Genomic DNA, 25,881 nt, shown 5'->3' with positions numbered 1-25,881 from the left:
AACAATGATGTATTCAGGGACTGAAATGTGAATAACAAAACAGCATTACATTTACAGATGATGTATGCAAAGAATGTATTAAGACTCGGGTTTCTGCTGAGACGACTCTAAGATCAGTTCCAGTTAGTGTTGCAGTTTAACATTGTTTCTTATTTGCATATGCACACATCTGTATCAGCAGAGTTTCATTGGGTGGACTGAGCAATTAGACAAAATTATTACTTTCTAACTGTGAGGGCAACTCAAATGTATTCACTTTAATTTGCCATGTTTATTATGAAGCTGTAAGAGTCCATCTCAGGATTTTGTCTTTCCCCATCATCCTGCCTGAACCGGACATACATTAGATTATGGAAGCAGGGCACATTTAAAATGCCCCTTATGTATTTTAAAGCAGAGGGAGAACCAGCAACCTAATCAAAAAACGATAAACGATACAGGTTTCTAGGTATTTAAACTTGAATCTCCCCTCAGATGCTTCAACGAGGAGTCCTGCGTAACAGTGCCAGATGCCGAAGGTTATGTGATGGTGCTGCAGCCCGAAGAGCCCAAGATCAGCCTGAGCGGCATCGACCACTTTGCTCGCAGTGCTGCTGAATTTGAGAGCCAGGAAGGTGTGACGCTGTTTCCCGAGCTACGCATTGTGAGCACCATCACCCGCGAAGTGGAGGCCGACACTGAGTCTGAAGCGACAGAGGGAGCTGATGATGACCCTACGGGTGAGAGAAATGCACATGTGACCCCTACATTAACCCCAGATAATGGTATAGGGAATTTGTAGATATAGCTAACCCAATTTTGGGTTGATTAACAGTCTGCTCATCCTCTGATTTATATACACTTTCTACTTCAAACGACCACATATGTAATCTTAGTTTCATGCCCTCTGAGGCAGTGCAGTACACAGTGGTTGCCTTGGTTGAATTACCTTAGACACCAAATGTGAATGTACAGTTGATGGCGGTGTAGATGTACAGTAGAAGGTAATGTTGAGGATTATGCCTGGAGGCCGAAGGGATTGGACAGACAGAGCGAGAGGGAGGGAGAAAGGGATAAGTTGTTTACTACTTAGTGGGAGGGAGGGGCAGTGACCAGCCAGCCATCTGTTAGGCTCGTATGTGAGCTAAGACGTGGAGAGACAATAGACGTGACACAGATACAGGGAGATGCAATGTCCTGTGGTGAACAGCAGGCCATATGGGACAAAAGGGCTTACAGGGATATGTTGCTATTACCTGCATTACCCTGCCCCACCTTCCACAACCAACAAACAAGAGATGTCACAGTAGATGACTGAATCAATTAATAGCAGCTTCCACAGAGTCAAAAGGTGCAAACTGTGCATGAAAGATTAATTTGGTAAACAAGCAAAATGGAGAAGACTCAGCTGGGCTATTAAAATATAGTCATACCTATTATTTGTATGGGTTCCTGAACTATTTTCTGTGTTTTACATCTCTGTTCTTAAACAAATAGAAAATACACTAACTGAAGATATATTATTAAAGTGACTATATGTAACTTTCAGTTTGTGTTGATTCTAGAGGCTGATTTGGACAAAAGTGGTAGTGTTTTTACCACACCTGCTGTCGAAAAGGTCTTTTCTTTACGGTACTGTATTGCCCACTGTAGATTACTGAGTTAGCGTTACTGGGAGGTCATATAGTGGCGATGAATATTTTGCTCAGACAGAAAATCTTTCATTTACAATAAGAGAATATGTTACAGATGCATCGTTGCATACGGCAACTTAGCCTACTTTGGATGTCTCGTGAGCTAAACCAGGTATCACTGTCACTGTGTCACGAACCAAACATTAAGAGTTTGTTGTAGCAACCAACGTAGTAATAACTCATATAGTGCATTTCATGAAACCCAAGGATGCTTTACACAGGTACCGGGGGACAAGGGAAAAGAAAATAGTAGGCCAACACAAACACGGACACAAAGGAATAAAACGTCCGCGCTAAATGGAAGGGGGACGTAATTTAATGTAGGCTACTGGCGTACAACCACTTCGCGCATTGTCCAGTTATTTTATGAATGACATAGACATATTACATACCTGAGGGCCAATTCTGAGACATTTTTTAATCATTTACAATCCGGTAATTGTCTCCATCTGTTAAAAGAACGACTGAGATTGACTTGGTTTTGCCCGTTGTCTTTCACTTTCCCTTTTAGCTTTTAGTTGCAATTAGGCCTATATAAAGAAATCTCCTGCTGCCTTTGGCTGGATACACTAACCCAGGCTTTTTCTGGTGAAACACCGAAATCTGTGACCCTTCAGAATTCTTGCTGTGTTGCACGGTCTACCTGCCGTAAATCATTTTGTGACTTTACTAGAGGCATTACTAAAAACTATATAAAACTAGCGTTCTTTTCACTGTTAGTCTCGTTTGCTGTTACAGGTCATTTATGATCATCAGATGGAACATTACACAGTTTCAGAAACGTGTAAAAGTTACATAATAGTCACTTATAAAGTAGCGCCATACTGCTTTTTAAACATGGAACGTATTTGCTGTTAACAACACTGTGGTCAACCTGCAGTAATTCATGATGAAGGGCAGCTATCGCTGATATGTGGTACAATAACGGAGTAGCTAAGCCTACCTGTTGTATTGACAATGGATGTTGGAGCAGCTTAGGTTGGGCTGTACTATTGCTGATCATTTCTAATGATCAAACTGTGATGGCCCATATTGGGTTATCTCGATTGCATACTCATCTAGATTCAGTTCATAAACCCTCAACCTTTTTAAGTGCTTTTAAAAAAATGTTTTGGAGTGGCTCATTAACTGGTCTTTCTATTTGTGAACAAGTAGTTTCACATGAACAGGCAACTATTTTTATCTTAAATTGTGCATTAGAACAGTGTGTTTAGTATAGGAATATCATGTGTTTCTCATCTTGTATAAATTTCTAGTGTTACCGTGTTAAACTTCACCAATTTTATACAGCAAGTCTGGAGGTCAGCGTCGGTTGGGGAAAAGACTACAAGTTTGAAAATGAAAGCAGTCTGGAGGTGTTGAGTTAGAAAGAAGTGATCTTACCAGACCGCTGTAGCCCACCTCTCATCTCTGCTTGAGGCTAGCGGCTCGAGGCTACATTAGCTTCTACTAGCATAACACACCTGACTCTCTGACCCATCTGTCAGTTGTATTGTGGGTAATGTAGGCGCCAGGTTTTGAAGGAAAAAGAGTGCTTGGAATAAAAAGGTTCTGGTCTGGTTCTGCCGCATCGATTTTTGATCCATGTTTTCCATCGTGAGTCCGACATGTAATAGGACTGCAATGCTAAATAAATGGATGACTCGTTTAACACCATCAACAAACAATCATTACAGGCCCAGTGGACAATCCTAAATTTGAGACGAGCCCTACAACTCTTCTTTCTAAATCGTTTCTCTCCATTGTTCATTCAGTCCAAGAGACAGTGGTGTCAGAAGAGATCATGCACAACCTGGACACATGTGAAGTGACTGTGGTGGGAGACGAGCTGGATGGGGAGCACGAGGGCCTGGAGGTGGACATGTCCCAGCTGCAGCAGCATAGCCTGGAGATGAGTTCCTCTAACCTGGGCCTCGTCATCACCGGTACGGACACGGAGCTGTTCGAACTAGCACCTAGCGCTGCTATAATAATAGCTTTGCAGAAAATATCTGCTTTACATGAGAAGTAAATTCTTTGAAATCTGTTTAATACTGAAGCCTCAAATGTAAACACTAAAAATATGTAACCATATACAGTATAATGTACATGTGTAGGTATTTAAAGTTTAGGCACTCACACTGTCAACTAGAGTGATTGGAAGTCAGAGTTACCAAATATGCCGTCTCTTAGGGTATACTTTTTAGTATAGAGTATTCATACATTTCTAAATCTTAAAACCACACACTACTTTAGAGAGCTTTCCTGACACTTTCTGATGATTGCTGATCAAATTTCTCTCTGACACAAACTCCCCTCTGTGTGTTCCAGGTGTGAACACCATGGCCAACTACGAGCAAGTCCTGCATCTTATCCGTTACAAGAACTGGCACACCGAGGCTCTCTTTGACAGGAAATTCAAACTGGTCTGCTCCGAACTCAACGGTCGCTACATCAGCAATGACTTCAAGGTCGAGGTATGACCGTTTGTCAGTTACATCACATAACAGTGACTCATTCACGACAGAGGAGTGCAGGCAGTGCCCTAATTTTACCGAAACATTCTTGTGTCTCCTCACAATACTTGAGCTACATCTAAAGTGGGGATCTATTTGCAATGTTTTGTGACAGTATACATGTGTGTTTCTGGTTTTCATTCTTTCTAGGTGAATGTAATCCACACAGCCAATCCTGTGGAGCATGCCAACAATGCCATGGTGCAGCCCAACTTCATTAACCCTGTGCATCATGCCTCTGTGGATCTGTCCGGTCACAACCTGGTCAACGCTCACCAGGCCTCAGGTACTGCAACATGTAAATTGTTAGGGTTCAAAAACAATATGAAGAAAGAATGTTTCTTACCTTGTCCATTGCATCATACAAACCAAAACTGTGCCCACTTTTTTACATCTACTGAAGCTGATCTGTCTTAGCGACAGCTAATGTCATTTTGTTGAACTGGTCATCATGTTAAAGGACAGAAAAACTAATTCTGGTTAACACTGACTCTTCTAGTTTTTATACATGTTTACATCTTGCCTAAAAACAAACTTTCAGGCATCATGATATATATTTTACAATCACTTGATGAATAATGATGATGAACTTGGTCATTTTTGCTTACTAAAACTTTACCCAATTGGCGCATTTTACTCATACATTTAAATGAATACCAAACCTCACAATCAAACTTTTAATCTGCTTAATTGTTGGTACAGTAGAAAATCTGTTTGGCCTCTGGTGTGGCAAGCTTTGTTAGAGATGGATTACAGTCTAATAATCAGAAGTAGGGCAAGTATGAAACACTGGGTGTTTTTTTCTGGCACAAATTTAGGGATTATACTTGAGTGCTGTTTGTGACATCTGTACATGCGGCGGTCTGAACACAACCTTTTATTTCCTGGCTTCAGTAATCCTCTGGGCTGTCAGGCTTACTAAGCTTGCCACGCAAAAGAGAGGCCCTTTCCTGTTAATATGGAGCAAAGTGGAGCAGGTTGGAGGGAGACAGGCAAGGCTATTTAAAGAAGGACACACACCTAGAGCTGCCGAAAACATTCATTTGCAGTTTAAGAAGACATTAACATCAGCGCTGGCGCACCATGAAACTAAAGTCGTTGACATGCTCTCAGACAGAGGTGGACGCTGCGTCTCCCCACATAAAGCTTTACCAGGGGTTTTATGTGCAAAATGAACATAGTTTACGTCTAACTCCTCATTGTGTCTGTCTGTGTTTGCTTCTTCACAGTTGTTCCCAGCGCTGCCACCATTGTCATTGTGGTGTGTGTTAGCTTCCTGGTGTTTATGATCATCCTGGGCGTGTTCCGCATCCGAGCCGCACACCAGAGCACCATGAGTGACCAGGAGAACGGCAAGGAGAACGAGATGGACTGGGACGACTCAGCCCTCACCATCACCGTCAACCCCATGGAGGTAAAAACACACAGGGAGGCGAAATGAGGGAACATTTTTTCTGGTGATTAGCCAGTGAAAAGCCAAGCAGAATTCCACTTCTCAACAAAATGTGGTCGGGTGGCAGCCTAGACAGCTTTTCACCTGCTAATGCTCTCTGGGTGATGTTGTGACTGTGGCCTAGTTTCATCTGAGCTCCCAGGATTGACAGCACTGTGGGGACGGTGAAAGAGACTTTGTTGTAAATATTTATGGAATCTTACCTTGCTAGTTAAAATAAAGATGTATATATAAATATTTAGGTCAATTCTGTGCAACCAGTTGGTCTTGTCAAGATTTAGAGATTTTGGTGCCCCAGCCAATAAAACAGCACCAATAGTTGTGTCATCCAAAAGTCCAATGTGAAAGTTTCAAATTAAGGAGTCAGCTTGTAGGCAGGTTATAAATATTTGTACTGTGGACTCATGTCATGAGTTATGTGTTGGCTTACAACTAATTTATAATATTTTCTTTGCTGATAGCTAGACACAATAATCCCGTGACTAGCATCTTAACTTAACGAGTAACTGAACACCAGTTTGACGGGCAGCGTTTTGCTTGCCTCTCTAGTTGAAGGTTTCAGGCCTGGGGGTACAAGCGGCCGAAATGGTGTCTCCCTTAGCGATAGGGTGAGAAGCTCAGTCATCCGTGAGGAATTCGGAGTAGAGCCGCTGCTCCTTTGCGTCGAAAGTTGAGGTGGTTTTGGCATCTGGTAAGGATGCCCCCTGGGCGCCTCCCTAGGGAGGTGTTCCAGGCACGTCCAGCTGGGAGGAGGCCTCGGGGAAGACCCAGGACTAGGTGGAGGGATTATATCTCTAACCTGGCCTGGGAACGCCTCGGGATCCCCCAGTCGGAGCTGGTTAATGTGGCTCGGGAAAGGGAGGTTTGGGGTCCCCTGCTGGAGCTGCGCCCCACCGCGACCCGACACCGGATAAGCGGACAAAGATGGAAAAGGGAAATGGAACAGATGGTAGTAGACAGATGACAGGAAATGATGGGAGAGAGAGATCAAACTCTAATAAAAATTGTTAGTTTTTAATTAAACATTTTTTTAGACACATTAACTGACATTTGTAGGATAATTAACATGATAAAATGACATCATCATGACATGACTGCACTGGGAGAACAAGACATCCAGACATGTTTGATGTCTATGGTTTTTACACCATAATAAAAAAGAACTTATAAACTTTAGACTGCAGTTGGTATTTTACTCCTAATAAAACCTTAAACACAAGTGGAGGGCTTCACTGTTTTTAAATAAAGGACTTGCCTTATTTACCTATCTAAGAATGACCTATCTAAGAAGCATTTAAGGCAGGGTGTTAAGATGTGTGTGTTACATGATACCAAGTAAGATAGTATTGGTTTAAATACGGTTGAAGCTATACACATGAAGGAGCAGTTTAGATCTCTAAATATATAAATTATTGTGACTCTTCACAAACATGCCCACCCTCTCTCCCTCTGTCTCTAACGCAGACGTACGAGGACCAGCACAGCAGCGAGGAGGAGGAGGAAGAGGAGGAGGAGAGCGAGGATGGAGAGGAGGAAGATGACATCACGAGCGCTGAGTCAGAGAGCAGTGAAGACGAGGAGGGCGCAGAGCCGGAGGACAAGCAGGGGGCCAGCAGACAGCAGCAGCTGGAGTGGGACGACTCCACCCTCACCTACTAAAACACACACACACACACACACACACACACACACACTCACACACACTCAACACAAGCTCACACACACACACACACACATCACCAACTCACACTTACTCAGATCCTCATACTCACTGTTCCACACAGACTCCCACCCCCCTACAAGGAGCCATGATGTAAAAAGAAAATACAAAAAAGCAAAACAAAAATTCCCTGCAGCGTATATATGGTCAAGGATTTCCTGTTGTTATCTTAGTGGTGGTACGTAGTGTAGTGTAGTCATCACCGGATTGCTGATTTTTATTGTTTATTTTTTTATTTATTATAGTTTAATTCCCAGGAAAACTTGGCCTACATTTGTTCTGAACTGTGTGAGGCAGCCAACCCTGCACTTTTTTTGTTTTCTCTCAGATGTAATGCTTTCAAATGGAGACTTTTTTTTAATGTATATTCTTTGCTTACTGCTTTTAGATTTGTTTGCAGCTAATCTCACATATAACTTTGACATGAGTTTTATTGACTTGTAGTACACAGTGAAACAAAACAATGCTTTTAACAAGTAGACCGCATTTTCTTTTCTTTTTTTCTTTTTTTTCTTCTTTTAGTGCATGAGGATATTTGAGAAGTCATATGTGTAGAGAAATGAATTGCTTTTTAAAGATTTTGTAAATATAAAGAAACCATGTAATTAGTCAATGTGTTAGTGAAGGCCTACTCAACGGGGTCCAATATCTAAAATGACGCAGTTCGTAATGTGGAGTATTTGTGTCACACAGGCTGTAGCATGTCGCCAAATTTCTGCAAACGCTGTTCCATCATGCTTGTACATGTCTGCTTCGTGATAAGAAACCCTTGCTGTTAAGTGGAGGTTTCTATGACAAAGTGGTGTCCATTTTGTCTTTTTCTTTTTTGCAAAGAGGAATCATTTCTTTTGCTTTCTCGTAGGCAGGACAGGTGGTTGGTTCCAGCTTCATACATTGCTTTGCTTGCACAGGTAGCAATGCTCTACTCCAGGCATCTGTGTTTTTCATTCCCAATGGATCTCACTGTTGTACAGAAGGGATTTTCTTTTTGTTCAGAGTAATCATACCCAGAGAAATGCTAATGTACAAATCAACATTTTGTGTGGAACGTTACAAACACTAGGCCAGCAGGTACTGTAATGCTGTTGATCTTGAAATATGGGTACTAAAGTTTTTGCCAGCTTGTTTTGGACAAGTAGAGAGATTTCCTCAGCAGCTTTAAAAGTCTTTTGTCCGTATCCCAGTCCTGCTGTACTGACAGAAGTAGGGAGATAAAAACCCTTCGAACTACTGAAAGAGCAGATTTATGACAGACTGAGCTTAAGTGGAGCCTGGTTGAATAGTGCACTTGCTGGCATTGTTTTGGGGAAGAGTAATGAAATGAAAGTACTTTTCAGGATTGCTTTGTTGCAAGTTAATTTTCCACGGGCACGGCTATTTAAATCTGAAATAATAAACCATATGTTACATGGATTTTTAAACTGGTTTCCTGTTGCTAAATATGCACCGTCTTTATTGTAGTTTAAGGTATTACAACTGAAGTTATGACTGCATAAATTACAAAAGGAAAACACTTTAAAAAAGAATCTTCTGTTTGTTGAATGAAATATTTTTTTGCCGTATACCACTAGATTTTATTGTACATGGAACTGTACTGTAGAGTTGTTCTAAGATATTTGTTTACATTTGGTAAACTTATTTTCCTTCTGGTGTTAGTATAAAGCTTATACAATTGATTGGGAAAATGTGTCCAACCTCTATCTCCTCTTAGACACTGTTGTCCATCACTGTTGTATATATCTTTCACAAAACCAGATACAAATGTACCTTCACACTTAACTCATGTTTTTGGGTAGCAAGTTACAATGTTAACATTTCCTAAACCTGCATTAGCCTAATTAAAGCAGATCAGATTTTGGGCATTGAAGTTAACAGAACATGGCATTATTGATATTAGAAATGTCAGTGTTTTGAGCCTCATGTTTTGCATGCAAATCAAATTTTAGATGCCCAAACTGAAACATTGGAGACAATTTCCAGGCTACTTTTGAGGGTTTAAGTCGCGCACAGTTGCGATTCTTAAGTTAGATTGATTTATAATTTTAAGAGGTTGGTGGTGGAAATGTAGTGAACAGTCTCCCCTCCATGATGACTTGGACTTTTAAAAAGTGGGCCAGGTCTGAGCCGGCTGAGATGGGAGTGCCTTTTTTCCGATCATAGCGCAATTAGCAGGTCTAACAAAAACACTCATCCGTGCTCTTTTATTCGTGGCAATTTTCTGTTTGTTTTTTATTTGTATTTGTCTAGATTTCTTACAGAGCGTAACAATAGTCCACTGCTAGTTTTATTAAAAGTAAAAAACGTTTTACATAGATGTCATGTGTCCATGTTGATGTGTAGAGGAAGTAGAATCATATTGTATCTTCTATAGATATTGTACTAAATCATTGACGAAATCCACCTTTAAAAAGATGTACAGTACATTATGAAATTGCTTTGGCAGCATACATACAGTATATATGTATACTGTTAACTGACCTATTTGTGTATAGTGGAAGGTAATTTTGAACAGTGTCCTATTGCCTGAGTTGTTGAGAAATGATTTTGAGGGCAGCATGAAATTCACAAGGACCAGAGTATAAGCCTGTTGAAATTCTCCGTTTCATTACGTAAAACACTTCATGTCCACATTTCATCTACAGTACAATACCATGGGTCACTGATATGTGCACACTGACTCTTAAGTCACGTCTCCACCGTGACTGGACCATCTCCAGTTTTCTGGGTTTAATGCTTTCTGATCATCCCCCTAGCAAGTGTAAGTTGGTTGAATTGAATGTCACTGCCTAACAAACTGAAATGCAGCCATAATGTAATAACACTAAGATTTAGGGGAATTTACTTTGCATGAACCACAAGTTTGTGTACGTTCCACGTGGGGTTGTGAGACTGGAGTGAGAAAAGAGACGTGATACACTACTGATTCTCAGATCGTCTGTTTCACAAGTCCACAACACTCCAGATATATATATTTTTTTCTTTTCTTTTAAAAATGTGCTCAAAATGGAAAATGGTGACAATGTTTTCAGAACGGTTGAATGCTTCCTTTGTGCTTGTTGGAGCTGCTCTCACTTTTCTACTAACTGAAAGGCAAATTGTAGTGAAGTTGATGCTTGCTCGTAAACAAAATAAAGGATGATGAGATGGGGTATAACTTGTCTGCTCGTTTTTCTTCAGTCATCACTCTACTGTTAAGTGTTTCACTAGTGTAGACTTAGTGCTGGTGGTACACAACCTGGGCAGCTCTACTGAATTTTTATTTTTTAAATATTGAGTATTAGTGTCCTCTGGTGGTGAAAATGAAATAATCTAAAGCCCAAACCTAAAAGGTGAAACAGAATTCCACAGGTTAAACAAATCAGATGAATACATAAAACAAATACCATTTATTTTGTTTTACTCACATAAAAAAAAAAAGTGGCTTCCAAGCTGAATATCAATCATGGTTGATGCTGTAAACATTGTGACATTAAGTTCTAAATACGTTCAACTAATCAAACTTGAAATCCAATGCAATGTTGACGATTACTGCAAATGTTTAACTACAGTTGTCAATTAAAGCACACATGCAGTTTATAATGCTTGATAACCGATGAATATATAGAGGGTGGAAAAATAAAAAAAACCTGACAACATAAAAATTCAGAACCTAACAAGGTGTAGTCCTCAATGCATATTCTCAAACGTGTGAACTATTCTTTTATTTTCCATTTTCAAGATGATCCTTTCAGAGGTGAAAATCACTTCATATTCAGCCCTCCAGTGTGTTCTTTAAAACAGCTCACTCTCCCATGTCTAGTGATTAAACGTGGTTTTAGTTCATCCTGTTCACCCTTTATTGTTTGTAACCCTGCAGAGTAAGGACAACATAAACAACTTATTGGCTGTTAAACATCCAGACAGACTATTAATCAAACTCTCATGTCACTCTCCTAGATGGATGCAGAAACTAGTTATTCCTTATAACACTATGTTTGCACTGGATGAACGCAACTTCCATGCAGGCTCATTAAGAGTATATTTTGTTGAGACAGAGGCCATAGTTGTATTAAATACCTATTCTGCCACGTTTCCATTTATTCCTGTCAGAGAGCTATGACTTGTAACTGCTGTCCCTCTTTGTCAATAGTATACTGCATACACATTGACTTACTAGTGTTACTGTCCTGGTAGTGTACTTTTAGTTATATCAAAAGTTTTCTTTTGTGTGGTATTTCTGTTATTTTGTCCAAACCCCTGTAAACGGAACAATTTAATTAAAATAAATCTTGAATATTTGCAGCACTTATACAGAAAATCAACAATCTTTAAAACAACAATGCAAGACAGAGACACAGTAACCCAATAAGAAATACAGCCCAAATCACAACAGAGTATTTCTCTTGAACTGCCTGGGCCATCTTTTTACATTCATGTACATGTATTCATATTCCACAAATCACATGCTCGTACCTGTAATACAGTTTCACACGCATCTGGACAAATAGACATTTACAAAAGTGCAGGGGTATAAAACAATACTGTTAAAAAGTGTTAGCATCTACAGCAAAACCTAGAAGAGCACTGGCTATTTACAAAATCAGTGATCAATTGGCACATTCCATTCTTGATAATAAAGACAGAGTTAAAATTAACATTTTGTAGAATTACTATGCCTTGGTTTTCACACCAGAGCTAGCTAAAGCCATAATTTTGTCTTCAGAGCCTGAAAGAGAAGGCAAAACAAGTTAAATATGAATGTTCATCCAATAATTTGTATGATTACAAATTTCAGTTAAATTACATGTTTATTCTCACCTAAGTTTGCAGTCACTTTTTCAAACTGGCTCAGAGTAGCTGTAGCATTTTCGGTGAGAAAAGTCTCATCCTCCAAAGTGAGCTGTCCAGAAACAGAAATAATGCATTGATGTTTAAAATGTTACAGCTCCTTTTGAATTGAGATTTAGGCCTGTTGTAGCAAGCGGACTAAAATAAGTTATGTGGACTCATGAGCACAAGCCTCTGAATCATCCATGAACCCGTGGAAAAACGTCACATCTCTGCTGCCTGAGAGTGTTCCTCACCGTCTCTCCAAGTTTTCTCAAGGCTGTGAGGATTTCCATTTTCTGCTGCGTGTACACATCCCGCGACAATTTCCCCACCATGACATCTCGGTCCATCTGTGCAAAATATCACACACTAGTTTGACAATTTTCAGGCCAAGCAACACACAGATGAACACTGAGGAGTGATTGAGCAGTTGGATTAATCAACAAATTGTGCATAAAACAAAAAACATAACATTTTGGGAAGAAGCAGGGAAGGAACTACGGTCCCTTAATATGAACAGGTCCTCTGTGGAGAGCTTGGACAGCTTCAAGTACCCTGTTGTAAACCCCCCCAATTCTATGATGACTCATGCAAAAGGTGTTGAAAGAGCTGAGGGGATTACACTTAACTGGAATTGTTTGGAATTTTCATGTGACTAATAAAATTGAATAATTGACAGATTGATTGATTGATTGGATGACATTGCAGTGCAAACCTCTGCTAGTCTTGTTCTCAGCTGTCCTGGCTGCTTCTTAGCAAAAAGTCGGATCACCTCTGGGGTTTTGAAAGCTTGGCTGATGGCAGCCTGGATTGCCTGATGAAGACAGAACAATTGGAAAAATTGTAACATTTCACAAATCACTGTTTAAATTGGATGGTTTTAAGATACTTGTTCTATAAGCTATACCCTCTTTAAACTCAATACACAGTAGTTGCACATTATCCACTGATTGTCCATACCAGCTGCATTCCACTGAGTTCATCCACAAGTGTCATGTCTCCTGTCATGATCTTCTTCAGAGAGTCATTGAATTCACTCAACTGTTCCAAGGTTTCCTTTTTTGTCTCCTCATACTCTTCCTCATCCAGTTCTTCTCTGGAATGAACAAATAAATGACAAACTAACAGAGATAAAGGGAAATATGGAGAAGTACTTTCTGGCATAGACTAGATCATTACTTTTCAGCTATATACCAGCCAAATTTGGTAATTCAGCAAAGGGTTTTAGTGAATTTGAATGATATAACGAATGTCTCTAAATGCACCTGCATTCCTCCAGATCCTGAAGTTGCTGCATCAGTCTGTCAAGTTGCTCTTCCATATTTTGCCTCAATTTTCCAGTTTCTGATTTCCCGCGAGAAGCCATCCTTAGTTAAAATCGTATTCCCAACCTATGGAGAACGTAAACAGAACAGTCAACAGATCTTACTAGGCATTAGTAGCCAAGTATGACACGAATAAAACTTAACGTCAAAAATAGCATGCTATTTAGACTTCATCGGAATGGCGTTGTTGGAGCTAGCATTACAAAAAACACTGTTCAACATTTAGCGAAACAACCACTGTCAAATTGTCGATTAATATATTTGTTGGAAGCTCAGACTGTGCTATAACTAAAGACTGTATAAATAGCTATAACAGCTAAAGTTGTTTTGTTAGCTCAATAGTTAGCTAGCATGCTAAAAGAAAACGTCTCACCCGGGACTCGTTTTGTAAACAGTAGTAACGTTAAATCAGTCGTGCAATGAGTTGAATAGTTGCACCAGCTTGACGAATATACAATAAAATTAACTGAATCATTGAATTGGAATTTCTCGGGAAAAAAACTACCTTCAAGAACGGTTACAAAATATTTAGTGTTTGTCGAGGCGTTTGCTTTAGGTTAATACACGCATGGGCGTTTGGTTTGTGGATTTGTGATTGTGAACGTAGCTCAGGAGTGTAGGTGCGGCTCTCTTCTTCCTGGTCAAGTCTGTCCAATCAAATTTCTTGATCTTAACGTAACGTCCGAACGTCGTCGGAAGCAGGTGACACAGACAGAGCAGCCGAGAGCAGCTCATGGAGCCATTGGCTGCCGCTTCTTCTCTGGTAGTACAATAAATATTTCATTATTTATCTCTCTCTGTGTTAGAAAACGCCCCCTTTGTTTTCCAAGCTCAGTTTTGAGTTTATTACTCGTCTGCTTGAGTATCATGTACCAACCGACAAGCTCGCGTTGCCTGGTTACAGATAAAGCTAACGTTAGCTACGGTTTGCCTTTTTTCCTAGGATGGCGAAGGCATGACCCGCCCTACTCTCCCTCTGATTGGCTAGTACTCATTGTCTTCGTTGGTTGGGTTGGTTAGGTTTAGGCAAGAGGAGTGGGGTTTGTTAGGGTTAGTATAAGAATGGCAGGGTAAACCAATCGGAGGCAAAGTAAGGCTGAGTAGGGCGGGACATACCTTCGCCATCGTGGGACAATACAAAAAATACTCGCTCGTTGCCTACGGTTTCAAGCTAGCTAGCTAGCTAACTAAACTCACCATATAGTTTCATTTTCCCAACGCGTGTAGCTCCTATCACATAGCTAGCTAGTCATTTAGTTTGGTGTAGCGGATACAGAGCTTCCCCTCAAAGGGAGAGGGATATTTGACATTAAACAATTAACGTTTTCCCAGCTTACTAACGTTACAGTCTTGTGTTCTTCCCCATGTTCGCTGTTGTAGTGTAAACACAGTCAAAATATAACCAAAGTGGTCCTGCTGTCCTGCGGGTCCTTCAACCCCATCACCAACATGCACCTGAGGATGTTTGAACTGGCTCGAGATCATCTGGAAGACACAGGTTGAGTGAAACGAGAATTAGATCCTTTAAGAAAACTCAGAGGCTGATATCTCAAAACCTGAACAAAACCATCTGCATGGCTACCGAAAAAAATTGTAATATTGTAGCTGGTCATTGTTGAAATTATGTTACTTTATGTAGTGTTGGGTAGTGTATGTGTAAAGTAACTAACTATATAGCTGTCAAACAAATCTGGTGAAGTAAAAAGTACAATAATTCCCTCCTGAACATAGTTGATTGAATAAAGCTATTAAAGGGATAGTTCGGATTTGGGGTTGTAATGTGTAGTCATTGTATTACTAGAGTAGATGGCGGTCAGCATGCCCCCAGTTTGGAGAAGCAGGCAGGAGTACAAAAAACGTAATTTTACCTGGCACACACAGGACACAGGATTTGCTGGTTTACCGCTGCCTCGATCATATTCTGCAAGGTAAATTACTGTTTTTGTCAAAGGAGTCTGGTGGCTTTGAAGAGAGCAATTTAACGACTTCAGTTCCATGCTTCCCCAAACTGGGCATGCCGACCGCTATCTACTGTAGGTAATACACTGACTATGGTTTAAGTACCTCATACAATCCCACTTCAAAAAATCCGAACTATCTCTTTAATAAGCAGAATGGAAATATGCAAGTACCTCAACATTGTTGACAAGTACCACACTTGAGCGCTACTGCTAGAGTCCACTGGAGACAAGAAAAAAAAATCTTAATTTGAGTGAGCAAACTCTTTACAAGTATTGTTTTTTTTTATTCATCATATGAATTTGTGTAGATGTGTAGATAACACAAAAATTAACAGTTTACTGCATCTGCTGTGTCATCATTACTGTAAACCATCTGTTCACACCACTTCCTTAATGTCTAAGGTCAGTACAGGGTGGTGAAAGGCATCATCTCTCCGGTGGGTGATGCCTATAAGAAGAAGGGTTTGATTGAGGCCTGCCACCGTGTGGAGATGGCCAGATTGTCCACGGAGAACTCAGACTGGATCACAGTAGATTCCTGGGAAAGCTTGCAGCCAGAGTGGGTGGAGACATGCAAAGTCGTTCAGTAAGTTAACAATAGTGGCAGTGCCTGTGCTTGCTAGCTGTGCTCTTATTATAGGTATAAGGAAATCTGCCAAAGAATCTCAGACACTATCTATCAGACATTTCAATATCCTTAATCAGAGTTTTCTTGCTTGCTGTTTTCCTCTAATTCTTCCTCGTCAATGACTACACCTTAAGCCAGTGGTTCCCAACCTGGGGTCCGGGGACCCCTCAGGGGGGCGGCAAAGATCACAGGGGGTGCGCAAGTCTTTATCTGGTTTGTGGTTGAGGTAAAAAAAAAAAAAATTTGCACATGTGAAACAAATTATGATAGTACACTAGAATAGATAGTGTATACAAAAGTCTGCATAAAAACTATGTATTTTTGTTCTCGCTTAAAATTGTAGGCAGGCTACTTAGTAGGCCAAACCTCCGGGACCTCTTAACCTGTGGTCCTTGCTGTCATCAGGTCAGCTGCTAGCTGCTATCATCCTATCATTTTTTTTCCTGCCGCCACAGCATCACTATTTTATGAATGAAACATGGCGGAGAAACGTAAAAGTGCTGATAACTCCTGTGTATCAAAAAAGAAAGTAAGGCTCTATCTCGAGAGTTACCTCAACTTCGGTTTCGGGGGGGGGGGGCTCAGCTTTTCTTAGACATAAGTAGGGTGGGCGCCAAGGAGAAAAGATTGGGAACCACTGCCTTAAGCCACCCTTTCATCAAATCTCTTAACATAACCATAGTAGGTACAGTAGTAACGACTGTTAAACTAATGGTTTACAAGTAGCCCCTCAAGCTGTTTAGGATTTGATGTTATCGTTGAGTACAAGTGATGAATGGTGCAAGTAAATAGTGTCTTAGTGATGTTAGCTGAATTCTCTAGACTTTGTAGTAACTTTTGTATCGTGTCATCTGTGCTGTTCATACATACAGCATAAAAACCCTTTCAGTTATACTCATGATCACAAAGTTGTACATATTCAGTGTCACACAGGATTTCCTATCACTTCATACATGTATCACTCTTTAAGCTTTCTGTTGCTCTGGGGTATAAAATTGCATTTTTGTATTTTACAGCAATAGAAGTAGAATGATCTGTCTCTAAATCCATTATCACACACGTATGTTAAGGTTAAGTCTTTAAATCAAATTTCAGATCTGATATCTGACATTATTGCTCATTATGGCCCAATAAATGACAGCATAATTCACATAAAACTCTTGCAACACTTGAAGTATGCGGAACAACTTTATTGTTAGACCAACATGTTTCGGCTTGTGACCTTCAGGATGACGCTGATGACGGCCACAAGCCGAAACATGTTGGTGTAAGATACTACAACTGCTGCTGGAGTTTTACCTCTTCATTAAACTCTTGCAGAAAGTCTTGCTAAACAGTTTTTGTCTCTATAAACAGCTGAAGAAATGTTAACACTGTAGACAGTTTTCTACCACAATGGGGCAACAGTCGCAAGATGGTCCCAGGTTGTAAAAAAGTAAACTATATTGTAAAAGAATTGGACAATTTCCCGTTCCTGAAAACTTAGTTAATTCCATATTTATGTTTAGAAAACTTACGTTTTGTGCTTTCAGTTGCATCTTTATCTCACAGGCTCTGATGTACTGCAAAATAATTATTAATATGAATCACTGAATACTGCCCAGAACCTTGTGGTCCAAACTAGAAATTAAAGCATGGATAAAGTCAAAATAAAATATTGAAGTCAGACCAACGGACTGAAAGTATCACTGGCAAAGACACACAGCTGCTTTTTAAATGTTCCCATTAAAGTGGTCAGAATTCTAATGTTTCAATCAATGACACATTTAATTCTGGAGACTCCTGAGAAGTACAGATGTTAGGGGTGCACGATTCAGAAAATGTCACGATTCGATTCAATATCGATTTTTAGGTTCAAGGTTCGATTCAAAAACGATTCTCGATTTAAAAAAACGATTCCCAGTATGTTAATGTAGTTACTTTTCCAATGTGATTGCAGTAGACAAACAATTACAAAAAAAATTATATATATAAATAAAAAACCAATTGGAAGTTGTTAACAAAGGGAAATGTTAAGTCAAACTTAAAGTTTAATTTTGATTTAAAATCATATACTTTGCACAAAGAAAACCTTATTTGTAGCTAGTAAATAAAGGACATATTTAGTGCAAAGCATAATCACAAAAAATATATTTTACTCCAGAGTTTGAGGGCATTTATATGTTGTGTGATTTCCCAAAAGCCTAATCCACAGTCAACAGAAGTTGATGGATACTGACTGTTATATTGCCAATATGACTAATATCGCCTGCATGGGAAACTGTATGCAATGCAGTTAGCTTTTGATGGTATGTTAATTTAGTCTGTATCCACTTAGGCATTACTATGACGAAATGCTGGCAGCAGAGCAGAACAACGATGACGTGGACACGGTCAAGTATGCAAAAAAGAGACGCGTAGAGGAGAATTATTTTGAGGGTTCATCCTATCACAAAAGGAGAGGTAGGTACATGTACAAATGTGTAACTGAAATGTTGTTCTTTTCAACTCCTCCCTTCTCCAATCCCTGATTCCAGACAAGTTTCATCCTGCCTCTACTGGTTTCATGTTTTATTGTATTCAGGTTAACTCATAACAGGGGACAATGGTGTTGGGGTGTGTTGGGTGTAACCCATCACACACCGCCAACCGTAAAGACAGGCAAGATGTAAGCCTCATTGCATCAGTGACACAGACACTGTGTGGTTTTACAACATTCTTTACCCTAGTGACAAGTTTAAACTCCAGCATGTAGCTCCACTGCACAGGATTCTAAACATGAGTAGGAGAATTGCATGCTGTCCTCAGTCATAACTATTTTTGACACCTAATTACAATATGTTTTTAAGTGGGTCTGCAGAGCACTGATTGGTTGCAAAACTAAATCACTTGAATCTAGCTGAAGTGGCTTCCCAGCAATGACTGCCATCATAACAAAACAAAACTATGATATTAGACAGGCTACATCTGTAATTTATGTTGTTCAATATTTATTTTGTAAAACTGCCTTTTATAAATACTGAATATTTCTTCTTAGCATCAATTTTTAATATTCTGTGTTTAATTATCTCATTGTTAGTTTTTGTGATCTCACTCTCTATTTTTATTTATTTAATTGTATTATTTGTATTAGTTATTTTCTCCTTAAAGCACTTGGTAACTGTGGTTATACATACAAATAAGATTTATTATGATAAACTCTTTTCTTTCTTCATGCTCAGACGGCCCTCAGCTAATGTTGCTGTGTGGGGCCGATGTCCTGGAGTCCTTTGGGGTCCCTAACCTGTGGAAGCAGGAGGATATCGCTGAGATTGTGGGCCGCTACGGTTTGGTTTGCATCAGCCGCAGTGGCAATGACCCCCACAAGTTCATCCACCAATCAGACATGCTGTGGAAGTATCGTAAGAGCATCCATGTGGTCCAAGAATGGGTGACCAATGAGATCTCAGCCACTCACGTGCGCCGGTCGCTGCGTCGAGGGCGGAGCATCAGATACCTGCTTCCAGACAATGTGGTTGATTACATACGAGAGCACGGCCTATACAGCGATGAGAGCGAGCGGAAAAATGCAGATGTAGTTCTAGCACCACTTGAGAGAAACACGGGTGCTTCCTCAAGCTGAGGAAGTTCATGGCTGCAAAAACAGAGATGTAAGCTATCTACATTAAGTGCTGTGTTTACTGAGAATCTAAAACAAATCATACACAATTCAGACCACCAGTGCCTACTATACATAAACAGTCTTTTCTAGTAATGATAGTAATAAGATAAACTGCCCCTACAGTTTCAGAGTACAATTCACTTATACACCGCTGTTGTAAATTTGCGCAGCTGGACACACGTGCATTTGTTATGATTACATTACTCATGATCAAAAACTAGTGAGCCGACAGCGTTGTTACAGCCAAACATCAAGCAAGTGCAACAACACAAGACACAGCAAGCCAACTAATATTACTTAGTCCAACAGCAAGATGGCCAGCTCAAAGTCTGTCTTGCAGCCTTTAATTCATGAAGCTCTCGCCAACGACTAAAAGCCGTCCGAGATTTACTTATGCCCGTTGGCCTCTTGCTCGGCCACTCTCTCCTTTTCTCTTCTTAGCTTCCTTGCGTCATTGCCCTCTTCGGTCTCTTTGCCTCTTCAATAATGTCCGTAGAGGCTGCTGAATCAGGTTCTGTTGCATGCTCATCCGGCTCTGGTTCGAGCATGACACTGCTCCCCGCCAGCTTCAAGCTGGTAAAATTTGTTGCATAATGTTGCTTTAGATTCCGTGTGTGTGGGTGTAGCTGTGTGGTACAATAGTCAAAAACAGAATAACTGAGCAGCAGTTCAACCAGTTGGTGTGTGGTTATTGAACTAGGGATTCACAATTGTGTGTGAAGCAGTCAGCATACACTGTGTTTGGTATTTCATGAAATATAATTAGAAACAAATTGATTTTAGTCTTTTTACTTACTTGCTTCAGTATACTCTCTCAACTCATCACATTTTATTTTTTACCTAGAGCAGGGTTTGTTCATGCACCCCCTCAGGCAAAAGCAGGTGATATAACTACTAGCTTATAACATGTTTGCTTAGTGCTGCAGATTTGAAAGTGATAGTGTGGTTGGTATTGACTGGAAATGAAATAAACAACTCTCTTTGTTTTCGTTGCTGTTCCGGTGCTATTGTCACACATATAAGAAACGTCTAACATCCCCAGTTAAGAAAGTGCCAAATCGACACCTTTTCTGTTGGATTAAAATGCTGTTTGTCAGCGGGGTTAACTTATCTTTCAGGTAATCATCGCTGACATAAGATAATAGCTAAGATAACACAATGTAGCCAACTAAAGACTCATTGTGATAGCAGTGTTTTGACATTAAGGTATTAAGATTACATCACATTAGTATCCGAGTGCGGGCCTTTTATTGTTGGAACAATGATGTTAGATTGCTTTCAAAAACCTGAATATAGTATTCAAACTCAAGTTAACACTTAACAATTGCTATCAATAATTGGTAAATTGATAGTTAATTCAACTTTAGTTAATAGTTATTTTACTGTTAATAAAATGATTTCTAATATTTACGTTATGTTATTTTATCATTAGGGTAGTGTAATATAAAATTAAGTTTATAAATTTAGATAGTTAATGCTTTGTCAGTGATCAATCATTGTTTTGTAAATGATCTATAAACGTTTGGATGGCTTTTATGACGTTTATAAATTGCCTGTGCATTGTCTAATTTTATGCGTTAACATCATTACTGGGATTGGATGTCAAAGTTCCTGCTTCAAATGCAACCAATAACTTGACTCATTTCTAATATGTATAATAATAATTTGTTTCTGTTAACCCCCTCTCCCCACCCCCTTAACACACACACTCAAGAAAGTTAATCTTGGAGACAGAAGTAGTAGTTCTGGCTTTCTGGCACTGCTCTGGTCTTGGTCTTGACTCCGTCTCAACCCCTCACAGTCTTGGTCTTGTCTCAGTCTCGATACACTCTGGTCTTGAGGATGACTGGGTCTCGGTTAAGGTGGTCTTGACTACAACACTGATAGCTATCTAATGTTTATTGCTGCTTTTACAAAGTTTTTTTTTTTAACCATTAACAAGGTATTATTAGCATCAGTTGCAACTTTACAATAGCCATCCAATCCTTATCAATTTAGCATTTTTAGTGATGGTTATTATAGTGTTACCAAACTTAAAAGGCCCAATGCAAAGTTACTGGGTTAAGACTGTGATTGATTCTTATTACGTCACAAAACCATGCTTATTAAACAGTTAATGCGTCAGGTGCCTATGACAGTTTGGGAGTGTGGGAAACAACCTTGACAAGGTTTTCCCCCATCACTTCTGAGCTGTTATTTTGCTGCTCAGTTAAAGTCACGAGGAGGAAAAACTACCATAATGTTTTGACAAGATGTTTTATTTTCTTTCAAACCAGAGTGTTGTCAATTCCCTTCATGCTGCAAGTATGACTACGGATGCCAGAATTATTTTCCTCATTGCACAGATAGGTGTGCCATTTTAATATAGGTCATCTTCATACAAACAGCAGGTGTTCGAAGCCAGGAAAGGTTTCAGTTTTATTTGCACAACTGAAAAATAGGACTTGGCTTACACATATATTGCTAACCTGGAGAAGAAGAAAAAAACTCACCTATTTGTCATTTAAAATAGGAATATTACGTATTTCAGAATTGTACTTATCCATAGCTGTAGGTGTGGTTGATTTTGTGATATTCTCTTTTTTATGGATACAGTTGCATCACAGAAAAGTCTTTGAATTACTATATTTACACTGTTTATTGTAATGTGACAGATAAAGGACAAAAATACCAAAAAAGAAAGATTTAAATAAGCCTTCCTCCAAATATTAAGGTCAACATTATTTTTCCTTGTGTGTTTTCCTTGCTTGGGTGTGCAATTAATGTGTGAGGCAAATTATGAAGGTTTTATTATTCCGTGAAGTTTGTGGTGAGACCAGTCTGACATGTCTGGCTTCTTGGCTTCACCCTGGCACTGATGACAGCAACTCCCTCACATGGTCCTCAGGCGTCAGCGTATGAGGTAAAGGCACACCTATCTTTATACCTCCAGGTCGTTCACAAAACAATATTTTCTCAGCCTGTTTTCAGAACACCTCACCAGCCCAGCAGCTTGAGGGTCACATTTTATTCACACGCATCTCAGGAGGAAAGGAAGAAATAAAAAGGTCATCAAAATGCCAGCCAACTTCTGTGGTACATGGGACCTAATCAGCAATGTCAACTTTGAGGGCTACATGGTTGCACTGGGTAAGTCCTTAAAGCAGTTTTTAATCCAAAAATGTTCTCAGGTATTAAATCTGTTTTGAGTGACCTGAGGTGTTTGCATTTATATTGCTCTGACTTTAATTATGCTGTGAAATACATGCAGATATAACATTATACTTACTGGGTGACCTCTAGCTCACCCAGTAAGAGCGTACGCCCCATGTAGGCTGAGTCCTTTGCAGCGGCCCGGGTTCGAGTCCGACCTGCGGCCCTTTGCTGCGTGTCATCTCCCATCTCTCTCCCACTTTTCCTGTCTATCCACTGTCACTATCAAATAAAGGGAAAAGCTCAAAAAAAAATCTTAAAAAGAATAATAAAGCACTAGGCGTGAAATACTTAGTGCTGTGCTTTTGTAACAGTGCTATTTATGGTATGCATAGGACTGTGGGAGGGAGCTGTCTCTGTAGCCTTTGGATTTTGTCCCCCAGATTTTTACTCTGTACACTCAAGGGAAACACTTCCTCTACCATTCCAGGTATTGGTCGTCCCTTACGAAAGATTGCTCTGAAATTGAAGCAGAGGAAGGTGATTGAGCAGCAGGGGGACCAGTACGTCATCAAAACCATCAGCACCGTCAAAAACTACACCATCTCCTTTAGAGTAGGTCAGGAGAATGAGGAGTTTACCAAGGGACTGGACAACAGACATGTCAAGGTGAAGATAAATAGCTGATGAATTGTGTGTTCAAAGTGATAATGAGCCTAATGATTGCACATGTTGTAATTCATATGATTTGTTTTACATTTTATTTGGGCTGCTTAACTGGTTCTGTGTTGTGATTTACATTTGCTCTCCTTCTCTGCCACCTGTGCAGTCACTAGTGACATGGGATGGGAATAAACTGGTGTGTGAACAGACTGGAGAGAAGAAGAACCGGGGCTGGGCTCACTGGATTGAAGAGGACAAGCTACATCTGGTAAGAATATGGACAATTTCATTATTTGTTCCACATAATGCACAAAAATAAATTGATAAACTGTCCCACATTTATATTTCTGTGCGTTTTAATAACATTTTAGTTAACAGCATGTTTTCTGTGACCTATTACCCCTCAGGAGCTGTACTGTGAAGGAGAAGTCTGCAAGCAGGTTTTTAAGAAGAATGTGAACGAGTGAAGAGGAATGAAAGTTGTATTTCTGGAGAACTTACTATATGATGAAAGGCACCACCACTCTAAATCCTGAAAAACAAAAACGCACGAAAAGTTAAGTTTGTGTTAGTTCCTATGTAATGTGACTTCAATGCTCAGTCCGGGAGAGACTATCTTCCCTGTCAGGATATACACTCACCTAAAGGATTATTAGGAACACCTGTTAAACTTCTCGTTAGTGCAATTATCTAATCAACCAATCACATGGCAGCTGCTTCAATGCATTTAGGGGTGAGGTCCTGGTCAACACAATCTCCTGAACTCCAAACTGAGTGTCAGAATGGGAAAGCAACTTTGAGTGTGGCATGGTTGTTGTTGGCAGACGGGCTGGTTTGAGTATTTCACAATCTGCTCAGTTACTGGGATTTTCACGCACAACCATTTCTAGGGTTTTCAAAGAATAGTCTGAAAAAGGAAAAACATCCAGTATGCGGCAGTCCTGTGCGCGAAAATGCCTTGTTGATGCTAGAGGTCAGAGTAGAATGGGCCGACTGATTCCAGCTGATAGAAGATCAACTTTGACTCAAATAACCACTCGTTACAACCGAGGTATACAGCAAAGCATTTGTGAAGCCACAACACGCACAACCTTGAGGCGGATGGGCTACACCAGCAGAAGACCCCACCGGGTACCACTCATCTCCACTAAAAATAGGAAAATGAGGCTACAATTTGCACAAGCTCACCAAAATTGGGCAGTTGAAGACTGGAAAAATGTTGCCTGGTCTGATGAGTCTCAATTTCTGTTCAGACATTCAGATGGTAGAGTCAGAATTTGGAGTAAACAGAATGAGAACATGGATCCGTCATGCCTTGTTACCACTGTGCAGTCTGTGTGGGGGATGTTTTCTTGGCACACTTTAGGCCCCTTAGTACCAATTGGGAATCTTTTAAATGCCACAGCCTACCTGAGCATTGTTTCTGACCATGTCCATCCCTTTATGACCAGCATGTACCCATCCTCTGATGGCTACTTCCAGCAGGATAATGCACCATGTCACAAAGCTCGAATCATTTCAAATTGGTTTCTTGAACATGACAATGAGTTCACTGTACTAAAATGGCCCCCACAGTCACCAGATCTCAACCCAATAGAACATCTTAGGGATGTGGTTGAACAGCAGCTTCGTTCCCTGGATGTGCATCCCACAAATCTCCATCAACTGCAAGATGCTATCCTATCAATATGGGCCAACATTTCTAGAGAATGCTTCCAGCACCTTGTTGAATCAATGCCACGAAGAATTAAGGCAGTTCTGAAGGCGAAAGGGGGTCAAACACGGTATTAGTATGGTGTTCCTAATAATCCTTTAGGTGAGTGTAGATTTACACCACTAGATGGCATCACTGTATTATGTTTCAGATACAGGGCGACACTGGTCTGTAGCTAAGTGGTGCTTGGTCTTGGATATGAAAATATACAGGACTTCAATGTGTTTGGCTCCTTTAAGCTGGCTAAAGACTCAATGCAGGCTCCGTTTAGTGCAAACGTTTTGTTTCCTTCAAATCTCTATCTGATGAAGCACATTTGAAATACCACATTTTCTTTGCACTGGCTTGTGCTGTCTATTTGTCATTGTTTGAGCTATTTGTACAAAAATAAAAAATCTCTTAATGTACATACATTTATATCCAATGAACAACAGAAAGTGAGGTGTAGTATATGTCGAATACCGTTTTATATTAACTTTGTATAATAAAATGGACTTTGAAAGAAATCTGAAGTGGCATATTTTGTCATTTATTAGCTATTCCTTGTTATTCTATCTTCAGTAAAATAACCAATCATATTTTTCTAATTGGATGCTATTTGATTCTCTCACTCATATATCTGGCCTGTGTCATGTTTTCATCCCACAGGTGATGATGAGGCATGAACT

General features: G+C 39.9%; 4 protein-coding genes across 6 annotated transcripts in view; 3 read left to right on the top strand and 1 right to left on the bottom strand.

Moving 5' to 3' along the window:
• Window positions 1-10,495, top strand: part of clstn1 (calsyntenin 1) — a 38,582-nt gene extending 28,087 nt beyond the window's left edge. Inside the window, exons 12-17 of the mRNA XM_078254776.1 lie at window positions 475-719; window positions 3,428-3,598; window positions 3,984-4,129; window positions 4,319-4,454; window positions 5,398-5,582; window positions 7,086-10,495. Of these exons, the coding sequence (XP_078110902.1) occupies window positions 475-719; window positions 3,428-3,598; window positions 3,984-4,129; window positions 4,319-4,454; window positions 5,398-5,582; window positions 7,086-7,280 (1,078 nt within the window). The 3' untranslated portion in view covers window positions 7,281-10,495. The remainder of the gene's footprint in view (window positions 1-474; window positions 720-3,427; window positions 3,599-3,983; window positions 4,130-4,318; window positions 4,455-5,397; window positions 5,583-7,085) is intronic.
• A 204-nt stretch (window positions 10,496-10,699) lies between these two features.
• lzic (leucine zipper and CTNNBIP1 domain containing) lies at window positions 10,700-14,087 on the bottom strand. 2 transcript variants are annotated; one of them, XM_078254773.1, is made up of 7 exons: window positions 13,981-14,087; window positions 13,416-13,541; window positions 13,111-13,246; window positions 12,866-12,964; window positions 12,405-12,500; window positions 12,139-12,220; window positions 10,700-12,046 (listed from the first exon to the last, which is right to left on the bottom strand). In XM_078254773.1, exons 2-7 carry the CDS (start codon window positions 13,514-13,516, stop codon window positions 11,991-11,993), a joined length of 570 nt encoding a protein of 189 aa, XP_078110899.1. In that variant the 5' UTR covers window positions 13,517-13,541; window positions 13,981-14,087; the 3' UTR covers window positions 10,700-11,990. The 2 variants fall into 2 exon arrangements, with proteins under 2 accessions (XP_078110899.1, XP_078110900.1); XM_078254774.1 differs by having other exon boundaries at window positions 13,849-14,066.
• A 52-nt stretch (window positions 14,088-14,139) lies between these two features.
• nmnat1 (nicotinamide nucleotide adenylyltransferase 1) lies at window positions 14,140-22,754 on the top strand. Of its 2 annotated transcripts, XM_078254772.1 has the most exons (6): window positions 14,140-14,238; window positions 14,856-14,973; window positions 15,839-16,022; window positions 18,382-18,506; window positions 19,265-19,693; window positions 22,664-22,754. In XM_078254772.1, the coding sequence occupies exons 1-5, from the start codon at window positions 14,209-14,211 to the stop codon at window positions 19,663-19,665; spliced, it is 858 nt and encodes a 285-aa protein (XP_078110898.1). In that variant the 5' UTR covers window positions 14,140-14,208; the 3' UTR covers window positions 19,666-19,693; window positions 22,664-22,754. The 2 variants fall into 2 exon arrangements, with proteins under 2 accessions (XP_078110898.1, XP_078110897.1); XM_078254771.1 differs by lacking the exon at window positions 22,664-22,754 and having other exon boundaries at window positions 19,265-20,692.
• On the top strand, window positions 22,750-25,725 carry rbp7a (retinol binding protein 7a, cellular). The gene is made up of 4 exons (XM_078254775.1): window positions 22,750-22,833; window positions 23,327-23,505; window positions 23,666-23,767; window positions 23,907-25,725. The coding sequence occupies exons 1-4, from the start codon at window positions 22,761-22,763 to the stop codon at window positions 23,964-23,966; spliced, it is 414 nt and encodes a 137-aa protein (XP_078110901.1). The 5' UTR covers window positions 22,750-22,760; the 3' UTR covers window positions 23,967-25,725.
• Window positions 25,726-25,881: the final 156 nt, after the last annotated feature.

Source organism: Sander vitreus, chromosome 7, assembly GCF_031162955.1.
Source record: "Sander vitreus isolate 19-12246 chromosome 7, sanVit1, whole genome shotgun sequence".
NCBI lineage: Eukaryota > Metazoa > Chordata > Actinopteri > Perciformes > Percidae > Sander > Sander vitreus.
This window is presented reverse-complemented; position numbering and strand designations above follow the sequence as displayed.